General features: G+C 43.1%; 2 protein-coding genes across 2 annotated transcripts in view; both read left to right on the plus strand.

Moving 5' to 3' along the window:
- Nucleotides 1-441, plus strand: part of LOC103619155 (glutathione S-transferase A4) — a 7,527-nt gene extending 7,086 nt beyond the window's left edge. Inside the window, 1 exon segment of the mRNA XM_008637647.2 lies at nt 78-441. Within this exon segment, the coding sequence (XP_008635869.2) occupies nt 78-254 (177 nt within the window). The 3' untranslated portion in view covers nt 255-441.
- Nucleotides 442-4,057: 3,616 nt separating this feature from the next.
- Nucleotides 4,058-9,499, plus strand: LOC103619156 (glutathione S-transferase). Its single transcript, XM_008637648.2, has 6 exons — nt 4,058-4,200; nt 4,865-4,916; nt 6,984-7,116; nt 7,895-8,036; nt 8,647-8,778; nt 9,109-9,499. The coding sequence occupies exons 1-6, from the start codon at nt 4,114-4,116 to the stop codon at nt 9,229-9,231; spliced, it is 669 nt and encodes a 222-aa protein (XP_008635870.1). The 5' UTR covers nt 4,058-4,113; the 3' UTR covers nt 9,232-9,499.
- The last annotated feature ends 2,626 nt before the right edge of the window (nt 9,500-12,125 follow it).

The following is a 12,125-nucleotide window of genomic DNA, read 5'->3' on the forward strand; positions in this document are numbered from 1 at the left end:
TTTATTACTGAGCATGCTGTATTCAGGAGCTGGAGGTCAGTCCTGAAGTGATCATCTCCCCAGGCTGTCTAAATCACATTTTTGTGGCCAGAATTTCTCTCTTAATTGTTTTTTAATTATTTTTTTTTTAGGCATTTAAAACCAAAATGAGCAATATGCCTACAATTAAGAAGTTCCTGCAGCCTGGCAGCCCAAGGAAACCGCCACCAGATGCCCATTATGTAGAAACTGTGTTGAAGGTTTTTAAGAAATGAAAGCCTTGCCACCTTTGGTGAGACCCAAAATGCTGGGAGAGCAGGGGAGAGCAGAGCAGCAACTCCAAACCCTAAACCAAAGGAGAAGGAAGCTCAGTAAATTAGTATTGTTTTAGTTAAAACCAGTGCTAGAAAAACAAAGCAACCCATACCAGAAATAAAGCATTCTATTACTCTGGCAATGTGACAACAGCTTTGTCTTTATTGATAATAAATGCTTGGCAAAACATGAAAACATAGGCATATGGAGGCAAAGAACTATTTGTAGGGTAGGGAATTTATGAATTTAGAGAAAGAACAATGCATTGTTAGTATTGTCAGAATGTAACTTGTTGAAGAAGGTATTTTCTACATGAAAAGAAGCTCAGAGTAAGACCTGTGGAAGAGAAGAAAGAGAAGACCATTGGCACCACTTAACCTTTAAAGAAGTACACCTGTTTCAAGTTTCCATTCTTAAATTTAAGCTTGTGGGTGAATTGGGTTTTTAAGGTCTCTCAGCAAAGTTTTTGCAAAACTGATTATTTTTCTCTATAAATCAAGTATTTCAAACCTTTTGTATGATCATACCTGCTACTCACAAGCATGTTACAAATACATTACCTCTTGAGAGCAAAGTGTCATGAAAGAAAGGTGCAGTCTGTTTTGCAGACTCTGGCAAGGCAGAGGACGTTTATTTCTACACATTTAGGACAGAACACAGAGCAACAGATACTTAGGTTTCATTGACTTTCAAATAAAAATATTTACAGCAGACAGTAACAGCTTTGTGAAGTGGCCTGATGCAACAGAGAAGCATCTGCCTAGAAGGAAACTTGTGTTCCAACAACTGTCACTAACCAGATCTGCTGCTTAATATTCTATGACATGAGTGAAGAAAAAAAGAAATTAGAAAAAAATATGGGAGCCAGAATAAAACAATACACAAAAAGACAGTGAGACCCACTGAGTGCTCCCTTGGATCCCATGTTCCATAGGAGAACCCCGTGCCCTGGGGGCAGGTGGCTTTTAAAGTCTCTGGTGCCACTGGAATGGTGCATTTTTCAATCCTCGCGCTGATTGGTCCCTTTCCTGTTCGCTGGTTGGTCTATACCTCCGTGCATTCCTCACCAATCATTTTCAAACAAGTCCACATCATTGGTTGGCTTGTTCTCCAATCACAGTCCAGGGCATCATCCTCATCCTTTGTACCCTATGAAGCAATGTACTAGAAAGTTCCTGCTATTAAACCCATTGGGTCCTTGTTATATCCCCATCCAGTGGTCACATTCCACCATTACACCCGTAACAGTCTCGCAATAACAATTAACTTGTTAACTGCATATCCCCAAAAAAACTTTTGACCATTTATTACAGCTACACTATTTCTACATTATTAACTTTCAGGCTCGAACTCGTGTTTTCCTACAGTGTAGTCTCTAGACCCAGGATGTCTCCTAGAGTTTATCATGGCCAGGCCTACAAACGGTAAATCCAGACAGCCTACCTAAGAGCGAGTCTGGGTTTGTGAAACACCACCAGATGCACCTTGGTGCACATGTCGATGCATGGAAAGCTTCAATCTCCCACATTAGCCTAGATTCTGCATCATAAGTCATATATGTCCAAAAACATGGGAAACACTCTCCAGCAGTGTCAGAGGCTGGACAGGAGACCTGCCCAAAATGTAAGGAGGGGATAGAGGGACATAGAGCCCTAACCAGAAGGGGGAGCTACAGAAGGTGCTCTCAGTAAGGGGTCTCCTTTTGTGAAGCCTGGCTGTCCTTATGTGCCATATGGGGTACAGAGTGTTCCACCTGGGGACTAGGCACCTCCTAAAATACAATACATTGCAGTGGTGACTCTTGATGCCTTGTCCTTCTCTGGTTCTAGTTCTAAATAAATTATTGAGCTTATTTTATTGTCAAGCATGGAACACATTGATGTAACAGGTACCAACAGTGATGGCTGATAGGATGAGGATCATTTTCAGCTACCAAGCAATGAAGTATGTGTACAGGAAGGACCTGAAGGAGACAGCTACCTGTACTGTACCTGCAGGTAATGCCTCCATCACTATTAACCACGTAGATTAGATAGGCAGGATGGTGCATGGGAATGCATGCTGTTTTGACTTTTTGAAATCAATACAGTTGTCCAAAGAAAGCAGTCAGGAGTACAGAGGGCAGTTTGCCATCTGATACCACACTTCACTCACTGTCTCTTACGTTGTCTTTGGTGTTTATTTTCACTGAGCCAAATTCAGGGAAACATTTTTGGCAGAAATAACAAAAAAAGTCCAACCCAGATGTCCAGAGATGAAATTCAGCCGAAGTGTCCTGAAGGAATATACCCTAAGCAAGGCTTAGAAATTTGTGAAAGATTTGAGCTGAATTAGTTGATGTGTTAAAATTTAAAAAACCCCATCAAATATTAGAATAAAAGTGTAATTGGCATAGCACTATTCTTTTAAACTGAGTGAGCTTTTTGGCTGTTATAATTACTTTTAACTAGCATGGTGCCAAGCAATGAAAATGGGAGGCATATTACCATTTTGTGCTGGCACAGATGTTCCAATGGTCATGATCTCTCATCTATCTTACATTTGTGCATAGTCAGCATGAGGCAGGAATTTATTTTCTGTAGGTGAAAAGTAACTAAACAGAACAAATTGATTTGTTTGCTTGAGAGAGAGAAGTTTCCTATTTGCAGAGAATTGTTTGCAATTCTCTATGTAGGAGGGGCTACACATTTATATATAATCTCAAGGCAGGGCTGCTGGGAACTTAGAGTTACACTGGGCCCAAGGTAAGTGGGGTTTTTTCTTTATTTTGGACATGCAGGGAATTGTTGTACATGAAGCTCAGCGAATGGGTTTTATAGATTAAATGTGTGTATGTACTTTCTTTATTAACATGGTTTTGTTTAGATTCTTAATCAGCTGCTTTTGAGGTGTACAGAATTAAGAAAAAGAAAGGTAGATCTCAGAAGTGGGGCATGTTTCCTCTCACCTCCTTCTTTCTTCCTACAGTAGAGAAGCTGCTGACATGTTATTTACAGGTGGAATGTGGTGGGGGTTTGGGCATTTTCCTTTTGCTGCTGTTAATGCTTTAGCTTTGTTGTGGACAGGGTGTCAGTAGCTGTGAGGCTGGCATAAGCTGGGCACTGTTTGTGTGTGTTTGTTGCTGATGCGCAGCGGGGTTGTGAGTTGGGTGGGTGGCTGTCTGCCTAGAAACTGCTGTTGCTTGAAATTCTGGCAGAGTTGGAACTGGACCAAGCAAGCATTGCCCTGTGGCTTTGCCTGTGGTAAAGGCAAATCTGATGTTACCAGAGGCAAAAGTAACTTCCATGTCTTTGGAGGCTTGTCTAAAGAAATTACAGAAGCAGGGAGTGTTGTAGAAGAGGTTGCCTGGGCGAAAGAATTCCTTCCTGGCCAGTTATAATGCAGCATAATGGCTGCTGGAGGAAGCACAGCAATTTCTGAGTTTATAGCATGTATCTGGTTAAACAGTAAACTGTATTCTGAGTTAATGCCAAATTACAGAGAGAGCACACTCTGCTTTTTGGTCAGAACAGAACACTTTGGATGCAAATGGTTTTGATTCATTTGTTCTCTGAGTGGGCCAATTGTCCTAAATACAGGGTTCTCTTTAACTATCCTGCATGTGTAAGAAATATTTTAAGGCAGAATGATACAAGGCAGCCTCTCAATATAGTCTTTTACCTCCTCTATTAATTTGGTGAAAGTCTTGGACCATAAATCATCAGTTTCAAACAACACAACTTTGAGAGCCATTAGAGACTCAAAACCAGGATTCTAAATCTTTATTGTGTGAAGCTTATTTTTTTATTGCAGATACTAGGAAATCAGGCACGTGGAAACATGTCTGGAAAACCCAAGCTGCACTACTTCAATGGACGAGGCCGAATGGAACCAATACGGTGGCTACTGGCAGCAGCTGGGGTTGAGGTTTGCCTGTGTTTTTTTATACTGAGAGCATGTGACAAATATGTACTTTTACTGTTCCTTATGAAAAGTGTGACTGAACAGCAGTTTCAAACTCTGCACTTAGTGCATTGCTGAGCAAGCCAACAGTGACCACGAGCTTACCCAAGGCAGGGGGCAAGTTCCTGTCTCAGTTCCACACATCATGTGCCAAGCCTACTGGTAGCACCACAAATGCCTCTCCCCTGTAGCCAGTGAAAGAAAAAATTTAAACCCCAGCAGTGCAGCAGAACCTGGCTTCTTATCTTCTGATCACCGCGGTCAAGCACTTGCAATTCTGAATACCTTCAGATAAATTCCAATGTCCAAAATAGCAAGAGATTATTATTGCTACCATGATGTAGTTTACCCTTGAAGGTACTGTATACTGAAAACCATAGTAATATTTTTTTACCTCTAACAGGTTCTGATATTAAACCAGAGATGGAGTGTTTCAAGATTTGTGTGTTTCAAGAGCCATGGGTTTCTGTCACAGCGACGGCCAATGTGCCTGAAAGCTTTCAAATATGATTTATGTTTTAGAAAATAGAATTCCCCAAAACACAGCCCTTTTGTGCCTTCTTTACCTAAATGAAGAGAAACTGAAACATGGAATGACAACAGAACTTTTCTTCTCTATTTCCTGCAGTTTGAAGAATCTTACCTGGAAAAAAGGGACGATCTGACAAAGTTACAGCAGGGTAAGTTTCCTTCACTTTTAAATAATAACAACAGCAATAGCGATAACAGTAGTAATAATAATAATTAGATTTAGAAGTACTTGTCTGAAAACACTTAAGAAGTCTTAGTCTCTGAGGAAGAAAATCTCTTAACTGGATTGTACATGAGGTTTCAGAGATACACACTGCAGTGTGTTAAGTGGTATCATCCCCCCAGTTTCTTCAATCTTCACTGATTCACAGAAGTGCTGAGGTCAGAAGGGACCTCTCAAGATCATCTACTCCACCTCCCCTCTTCAAGCAAGGCTGCCTACAACCAGTTACCCAGGACCATGTCCAGCTGGGCTTTAAGCATCTCCAAGGATGGAGAAGTTACAGCTGCTCTGGACAACCCACAGTCAAAGAGCCTTGTTACAGTGGGGAAACTGCAACACGTGCATCAAACAACGAGCCCATGGAAAAGAAATATATATGGACCGATTCTTGATAGATATTTCAGAGAGATGTTTATTTTCCCAGCCGCATGGCCGGGGCTCTGCTGAGGAACTGCGGCAATCAAGGGACCCGAGGGTCCTTGCCCACGCAGGGGAACACAAACCAACCAATGGGGAACGAGGCTGACCAGGGGCTCCGTGTCTCCCCTCAGGGCCCCTCTCCCAGGACCACATGGCAGGGGGGAAGGGACCCCGACAGAGCCTTTCTTTAAGTTCAGATGGTTGACTCTCCTTTGATTCAGCTGGTGTCCATTGCCTCCCGTCCTAGGACATACAGGCTTTTGTCATCAGATCATCTTGAAATTCACTAGCATTTTAGGTTGCCTACAACGTTGTTGTTTTATAATCCATTTGCAAACAGAGTTCCAGATTTCCGAGTCTACCTGTACCTCTGCTGTGTTCCTGCCTCCCAAGGCAACTACCCACTGTGCTAGCTTCAGCTTCCATCTTCCTCAACATGATGTTCACGTTTCCTCCAAACCAAATTACATGTCTGTGCTTTTCACTTGGCCTGTCAAAAGAAATCTGAGCTAGGGGTAGCATGTGCAGTCCTGTTCTCCTTCAGGAATAATGACTTGATCCCCCTGCCACAGGCTGCCTTTCAAAAAGTGTTTTGAGACACAAGTATAAATGTAAAAGCACCCCTACTAGCAGAGACTTTCTCTGCATGACTGTCTTACAATGGATACAAAGAGGGACATAGCTGATCAGTTATCTGAGTCAAGACATGATTCCCTAGAGCAAAACCTCTCACTCGCTCCTCTGATCTGATACCTCTCTTTCCACAGGTAGTTTTACTTCTTTCGTTCTAGGACAAGGCTTCTGCAGGCTAGGAAAAGGGTTACATGGCTCCAGCCTCACTCCAGGTGGTATTTGGGTCTTGCAGGAATCTCATGGAACTCACTCATTTTTCCCACTACATGCCCATACAGATGAGATGCCATTTGTAAAATCAATAAAGTAGACACAAAGACATTTTATGCTTTTATATTCACTATTATTTATATTCATTATTATTCACGTTATATGTTGGCTGGTGCTTAGAAAGTTCAGACATACTTAGCAAAGCATGACAGAAACTGGCTGGGTCAGACCTTCAAGTCCTTCTCATCTGTGTTAATCTCCATGAAAATCACCTGAGTTAGGGCCATGCGGTGCATGTAGTTTTCAGTGTATGACAGGTAGAAGTTCTGCATTTGGGTGCTTCCCCAAATCTGAAATTTCCACAGTTCATTGCTTTAATATTAAGTTATTAACATGTCACTAAGAAACGGTTGTTGCATGCTGAGCATTTTCCATACCTTCTTGTAAGAATGAGGAAGATTGCCACCAAAAGGGTTGTCAAACTCTGCAACAGGCTGCCCATGGAAGTGGTTGAGTCACTGTGTGTAGACTTGCACTTGGGGACAGGGTTTAGTGGTGAAATTGGGCATTGTTTGGTTTACAGTTGGATTTGATGATCTTAGGATACTTTTTCCAGCCTAAATGATCCAGATTCTAAATAAAAAATAGTACACATGGTTACTTTGCCTAACACACGGTTGTGGTTCTCATTCAGAGACTGAATGTGTCCTTGTTATTCCCTTTCCCCTAGATGGATCCCTGCTCTTTCAGCAACTGCCAATGGTAGAGATCGACGGGATGAAGCTGGTGCAGACCAGAGCCATTGCCAACTACATAGCAACGAAGTACAACCTCTACGGGAAGGACCTGAAGGAGAGAGCCCTGTACTGTCACAGTAGCACCTTTGCTTGTTAGACCCCAGCTCACACCGTAGCTCTGTGTAACACAAGGATATCCCAGCTCACAGCTAGATTCAGAGGGAGAGAGCAGCGCTTCATGCAGCATGTGATGACTGTGACTGCAGGTGATGGCTACAGCAGTGACAGCCAGCTAGATTAGATAGGGCAAGCGAGCCCATGAATCATCAATCAGAGGTCAATGCAGTTATGAGAGGAAAGCAGTCAGGGGGCAGACTGTCTTACTGATGCTGCTTTTCATTTTCTCCTGCACTTGTCAGCAGCATCATTTTCACCTCATCAAATTCAGGGCAATGTTTTCTAAGGAAACAAATAAACTTCTCTCTCTTATACCCAGGAATTAGTATAGAGTTAGAGTGAATAACTGGTTGTCAAAGGATAGGACTCTTAGGGCACGTGTTTTGACCTGAGGTATTTTTGAATGTTTCAAATTAATAAGCACTGGTAAACACATGTCAAGATATTTGCTAGATATTGTACAGACCTGCTGTTCAACTTACCCTGTCTGACTGGGTTTTTAGCACAAGTTTGAGTGACACACCCAGTAGTTTTGCTCACGAATTTTGCATTTGTTTTTCACCCAAGCTCCCCTGCTGCCTGCCCTCAATGAAACTTTTCCAGACTATGCGTGTGTGCGATAGAAGAGGCAGCGATTTCCCAGCATCTCAGAGAGGTTATGCCAGTAGCTTTTGTGCTGTTCATACCTGCTGTGTTTGACCTGACCAAGTGGATCCATTCCTTTCAGAATCGATATGTATGTGGAAGGAATGTTCGATCTGAACGAGTTGCTCATGCACTACGCCTTCCAGCCAGCAGACAAAAAGGAGCAACATTTCACTAATATGATGGACAAGGCCACAAACAGATATTTCCCAGTCTTTGAGAAGGTATGTGGCAAAGAGGTTGTAGCTTAATTGATGCTGTTATCTTGAACCTCCATCCTGGATCCACACAAGTTTTATGAAGGAAAACAGAAGAAAAATTACCACTTGAACATAAATGCTCTGGTTTTGGTGGTGCTGGGAGTAAGATGGAGGCAGGACACTAGAGAGGGGACAGAAGGCACTACAGATCTGGGAGAGATGTAAAGCTGCAAAAACCTAGCACACACTGAGCTCCCCAAATGTCCATGTTTGCATCTGTGTGTTGTTTCAGACCAAAGACACTACAGCATCAGCTTTGACATAAAGTTTCCTCCTGAAGTGCAGATTCCCCTCTACCGCAGATGCTATGTGAAAGTATTACAGTTCCTTCTGTATCTCATACAGCTTAGCATTCAATGCAGCTACAGCAGCCAAGGCCAGATAAGCACAACTGAGCTGCCAGACAGCAGTGTAGAAGAGAAAGGGCTGATAGATTATGCCTAGGATGGCAGTGCCATCAGATCACTGTTTGTACTACAGGTGTTTGAAGAACAATGGATGACCCTGCTTTGAAGATACCCTATTAAGTAACACAGAGAAAAGACATCATCTCCTTCTGGTTCTCCGTTTTTAGGTTTTGAAAGAGCATGGAAAAGACTTCCTGGTTGGCAACCAGCTGAGCAGAGCAGATGTGCAATTACTTGAAATCATTTTAATGGCAGAGGAGTTCAAACCTGATATACTTGCCAAATTTCCTCTCTTGCAGGTAAATGAATGGGCAGTTTGAATGGACAATGAATTGGAAAGGAGCACTGATTTAAACTGGCTGAGAAGTATGGGAGAGTGGGAGGGTGAGATGTGACATGCAAAATAATCAGATGCCCTAAGTACTTCTAGCTGGCCTCACATACTCATTGATACTGCTACCTTCTGTCACCACAACCCCAAAAGTATAAGGGGGGGACGCATATAGTTTCTTCTGCAGCATCAAGCCACAATGTGACTTTCAGAGTATGGGTAACATTGAAATGTCTGACAGTTGCAATGATTCTTAAGCACAGTGCTGTTTTGGTTTTGGTTTTTTTTTTTTTTGTAGAGCTTCAAAGCAAGAATAAGCAATATCCCCACAATAAAGAAATTCCTGCAGCCTGGCAGCCAGAGAAAACCACCAACACGAGAGGAAGATGTACCCAAAGTGATGAAAATTTTCCACTCCTGAGCAGCACCCTAAAGCCACAAAAAGTCAATTTCATTGTGTTTGCTGATAGTGAGAAATTAATGAAAACACTGAAAACCAAGGTTTTTGATCTCTCTTTCCTTAGCTACAGAACTGGTTTTAGCCTACTGCAAACACTTCAAGGTAAAGCTACATGAGCCTACCAGCAAAGGAAAGAGTTCACTGATTTGGGGGTATAGTGGACAACACAGGATGCCTTAAATAACTAAAGAGAATACCTGAAATAAAGTCTTACTATTGATACTCAAAACCCAGCTGTTCATTGATTTCTTGCTGCTGCTTCAGTGCCTAAGATCTCTCTGGTTCTGTTTTTCCGGCGCTCCCAAGAATAGTTGGAAAATTAGGAGAGTTTATCCCAAACAGTAGGTCATGTATTTTTTCTGGGAAATGCCAGGAAAAGCCTGCAGGTTGTGGTTAGATTGATGCCATGAAGATTTTTTGCCTTTTCTTTTATACCCCTGTTATACCTTTTTTACAACCTCTGTATTCCTAGTGCTTTTTGCCTATATTCTTGGACTTGTTTGTCAAGCTAAGAGACTAAACATTTTAGAAGCTTCGTAGCTAGGGATCAGTGTGCCCCAGACCCCAAGGTCCTCTCCAGAACACATTCTGTAAACCAAGATAGAACCATCCAGGGGAAGGTTCCTTGGGGAGGGGGGTTCACTTGAGCCTCTCATTGGGGAATCTTGGATAGATATGCTAATTAGTGAGACCTATAATGTTATACCCGATCTTTGGGGGATACTCGGGCAGGGTGCATCTCGATGCATATGACGTGGACGTGTGCACCTAAGGATCCTTAAAATAAATACCAAGGTAAAATCCCTTTTCCCCTTCTAACCGTGTATGACTCTTGATTTTAAGACCAGGAAAAGGCATCAAGATGGGGATGAAAGGTTTGGATTCAGCTTTCCTCTGAGCTTAACTTGGAATATCCTTGGACCAGAGGTCCTACTGCACCTCTGGTTTAGACTCTTAAACTCTTGTACTGCAGCTTCACCAATGTTTCCTTTATCAGAAGGTCTATTGTAGCAGCTAAAAGCACTTTGCAGACTCTGAGAAAGGAATGCTTGTCACCAGCTGTGAAGTTTAAAACCTATTGTTTGAGGAAAGAGGATGGTGTCAGGTATTAGTGAGACCTTGGAATGTAGGACTCCGTGCTGACTTACATCACTTTTTATTAAACCAAGTTTTATACAAGTTGTACTCGAGTTGTTCATTACCATCACTTAAATCAAGCTCCACTACTGAGGTTAGCAAGACTGTTGAACTGACAAATATGTGCATTTATGTAGTGAAAGGTGTTCCTGCCCAGGGCAGGAGGGTTGGAACGAGATGATCTTTAAGGTCCCTTCTAACCCAAACCATTCTATGATTCTGTGAAATTATTTGAACACCAAATAAACCACGTAAATGAAAGAGCCAGTGCTCTAAATCCAGCTAAAACTAGAGCACTGGCAGTTTTCATCTGGGTAAACTGAGGGCAATGTAGCTCTTGCTAAACCCAACAGTTTCTTTATAAGAAATGTCAGGCAGCTGGAACCAGTTTTTGTCATCAAAAAAGGAAATAAACCCCTGTTTTTCAGCAGCAAAGCATGTATTAAAGGGAGTTGCTGCAGGAGCTGTTTCCCTCCTGCCTCACTGAAGCATTCAGACAGCACTTGCAGCTGCTGTGTGCTGTCAGAAACTCAAGCCAGAAACTGGTGCTGTGCGTACTGACTCCATGCCAGGAGGAGCTCCGGGCATGGCTGTGTGGTTTCACGATCCCCCACACAGATCCCGCCTTTGCCCACACAGAGCCAGAGCCCCTGGCACACGGAATGCTTGGCACCCCTTGCACAGGGGCTGCAGCCCCGGTGTCTCCCCTGGTCACACCATAACTGCTGCTCACTGCTGCCTCGGGGGTCTCCAAGCCTGTCCCCTGCCCACTCCTGTCCTAGCCATGTCCCTGAGGTGTGGCTGCCTCGGAGCCAGCCCAGTGAAAATGCTGACCAGAAAACCCGGGCTTGTTACCCAGTGCACAACGAACCAATAATTACACACTTGAGAGAGACTTTGACTCTCTATTTCAGAGTTGTGCAAGCCTGGTTGCTTGGTGGTATTCCAAAAATCAAGCACAACTTCTTACTATTTATTCATTTTAGCAAGCAAAGGCATTAATGTTCATTGATTACATGTTACCTAGTTCTCTTAATAATTACTACTCTATCTTCTATTGGTCAATTATTCTCCCTCTTCTCATGCTAGTTAGTCCACATGCTTGGTCTTTCTCTTCTTTTGAGTTGGGTTTCTTGAGTTGGCGGGCTGTGAGTCAGTGGTGGGGGAATCTCTCCCTTCCGGAATTACCTTTTACTCAGCCAGAGCTGATCTCAGCACAGTTTCTGAGTGGGCTTTATTAGATTCTTCCTTATCTTGGGAGTTCTGCCAAATGCCCTCGTGGCCCGTAAATTCTGCATTCTTTGTATCCACTATCACAGGCACATCCTTCTTCCCAAGCCTTGTTAACTCCCCCTAGGTCTGAGATCATTAAAACATGTTCAGCCCTTAACAAGGCAATTCTACTGACAAGCAATGACTCTTTCCAACAGCTGGATATCACTTAGACCTTGTTTGGTAGCTGCTCTCTGTTTCACGGATTAAAACTTCTTTCTTGTTGATTAAGCTTGAAAGTATACAGAGATCAAACTTCAAAGCACATCCTTTCTCAAGAAAATGTTTACATATTCTACATTTTGGAACAGAAACCCCGCAGGACTGCAGGGACAAGGCCGAGGTGGCTTTTCCCTGAGCTGCGGTGGCAGGGTTTGGCGCGGCGGTTTGGCGGCGGGGCGGGCGGTGGGCACGGAGAGGCCGCGGCCGCAGCCCAGGGAGGAGCG

The sequence above is a fragment of the Corvus brachyrhynchos genome, unplaced genomic scaffold (genome assembly GCF_000691975.1).
Source record: "Corvus brachyrhynchos isolate BGI_N302 unplaced genomic scaffold, ASM69197v1 scaffold136, whole genome shotgun sequence".
Lineage (NCBI taxonomy): Eukaryota > Metazoa > Chordata > Aves > Passeriformes > Corvidae > Corvus > Corvus brachyrhynchos.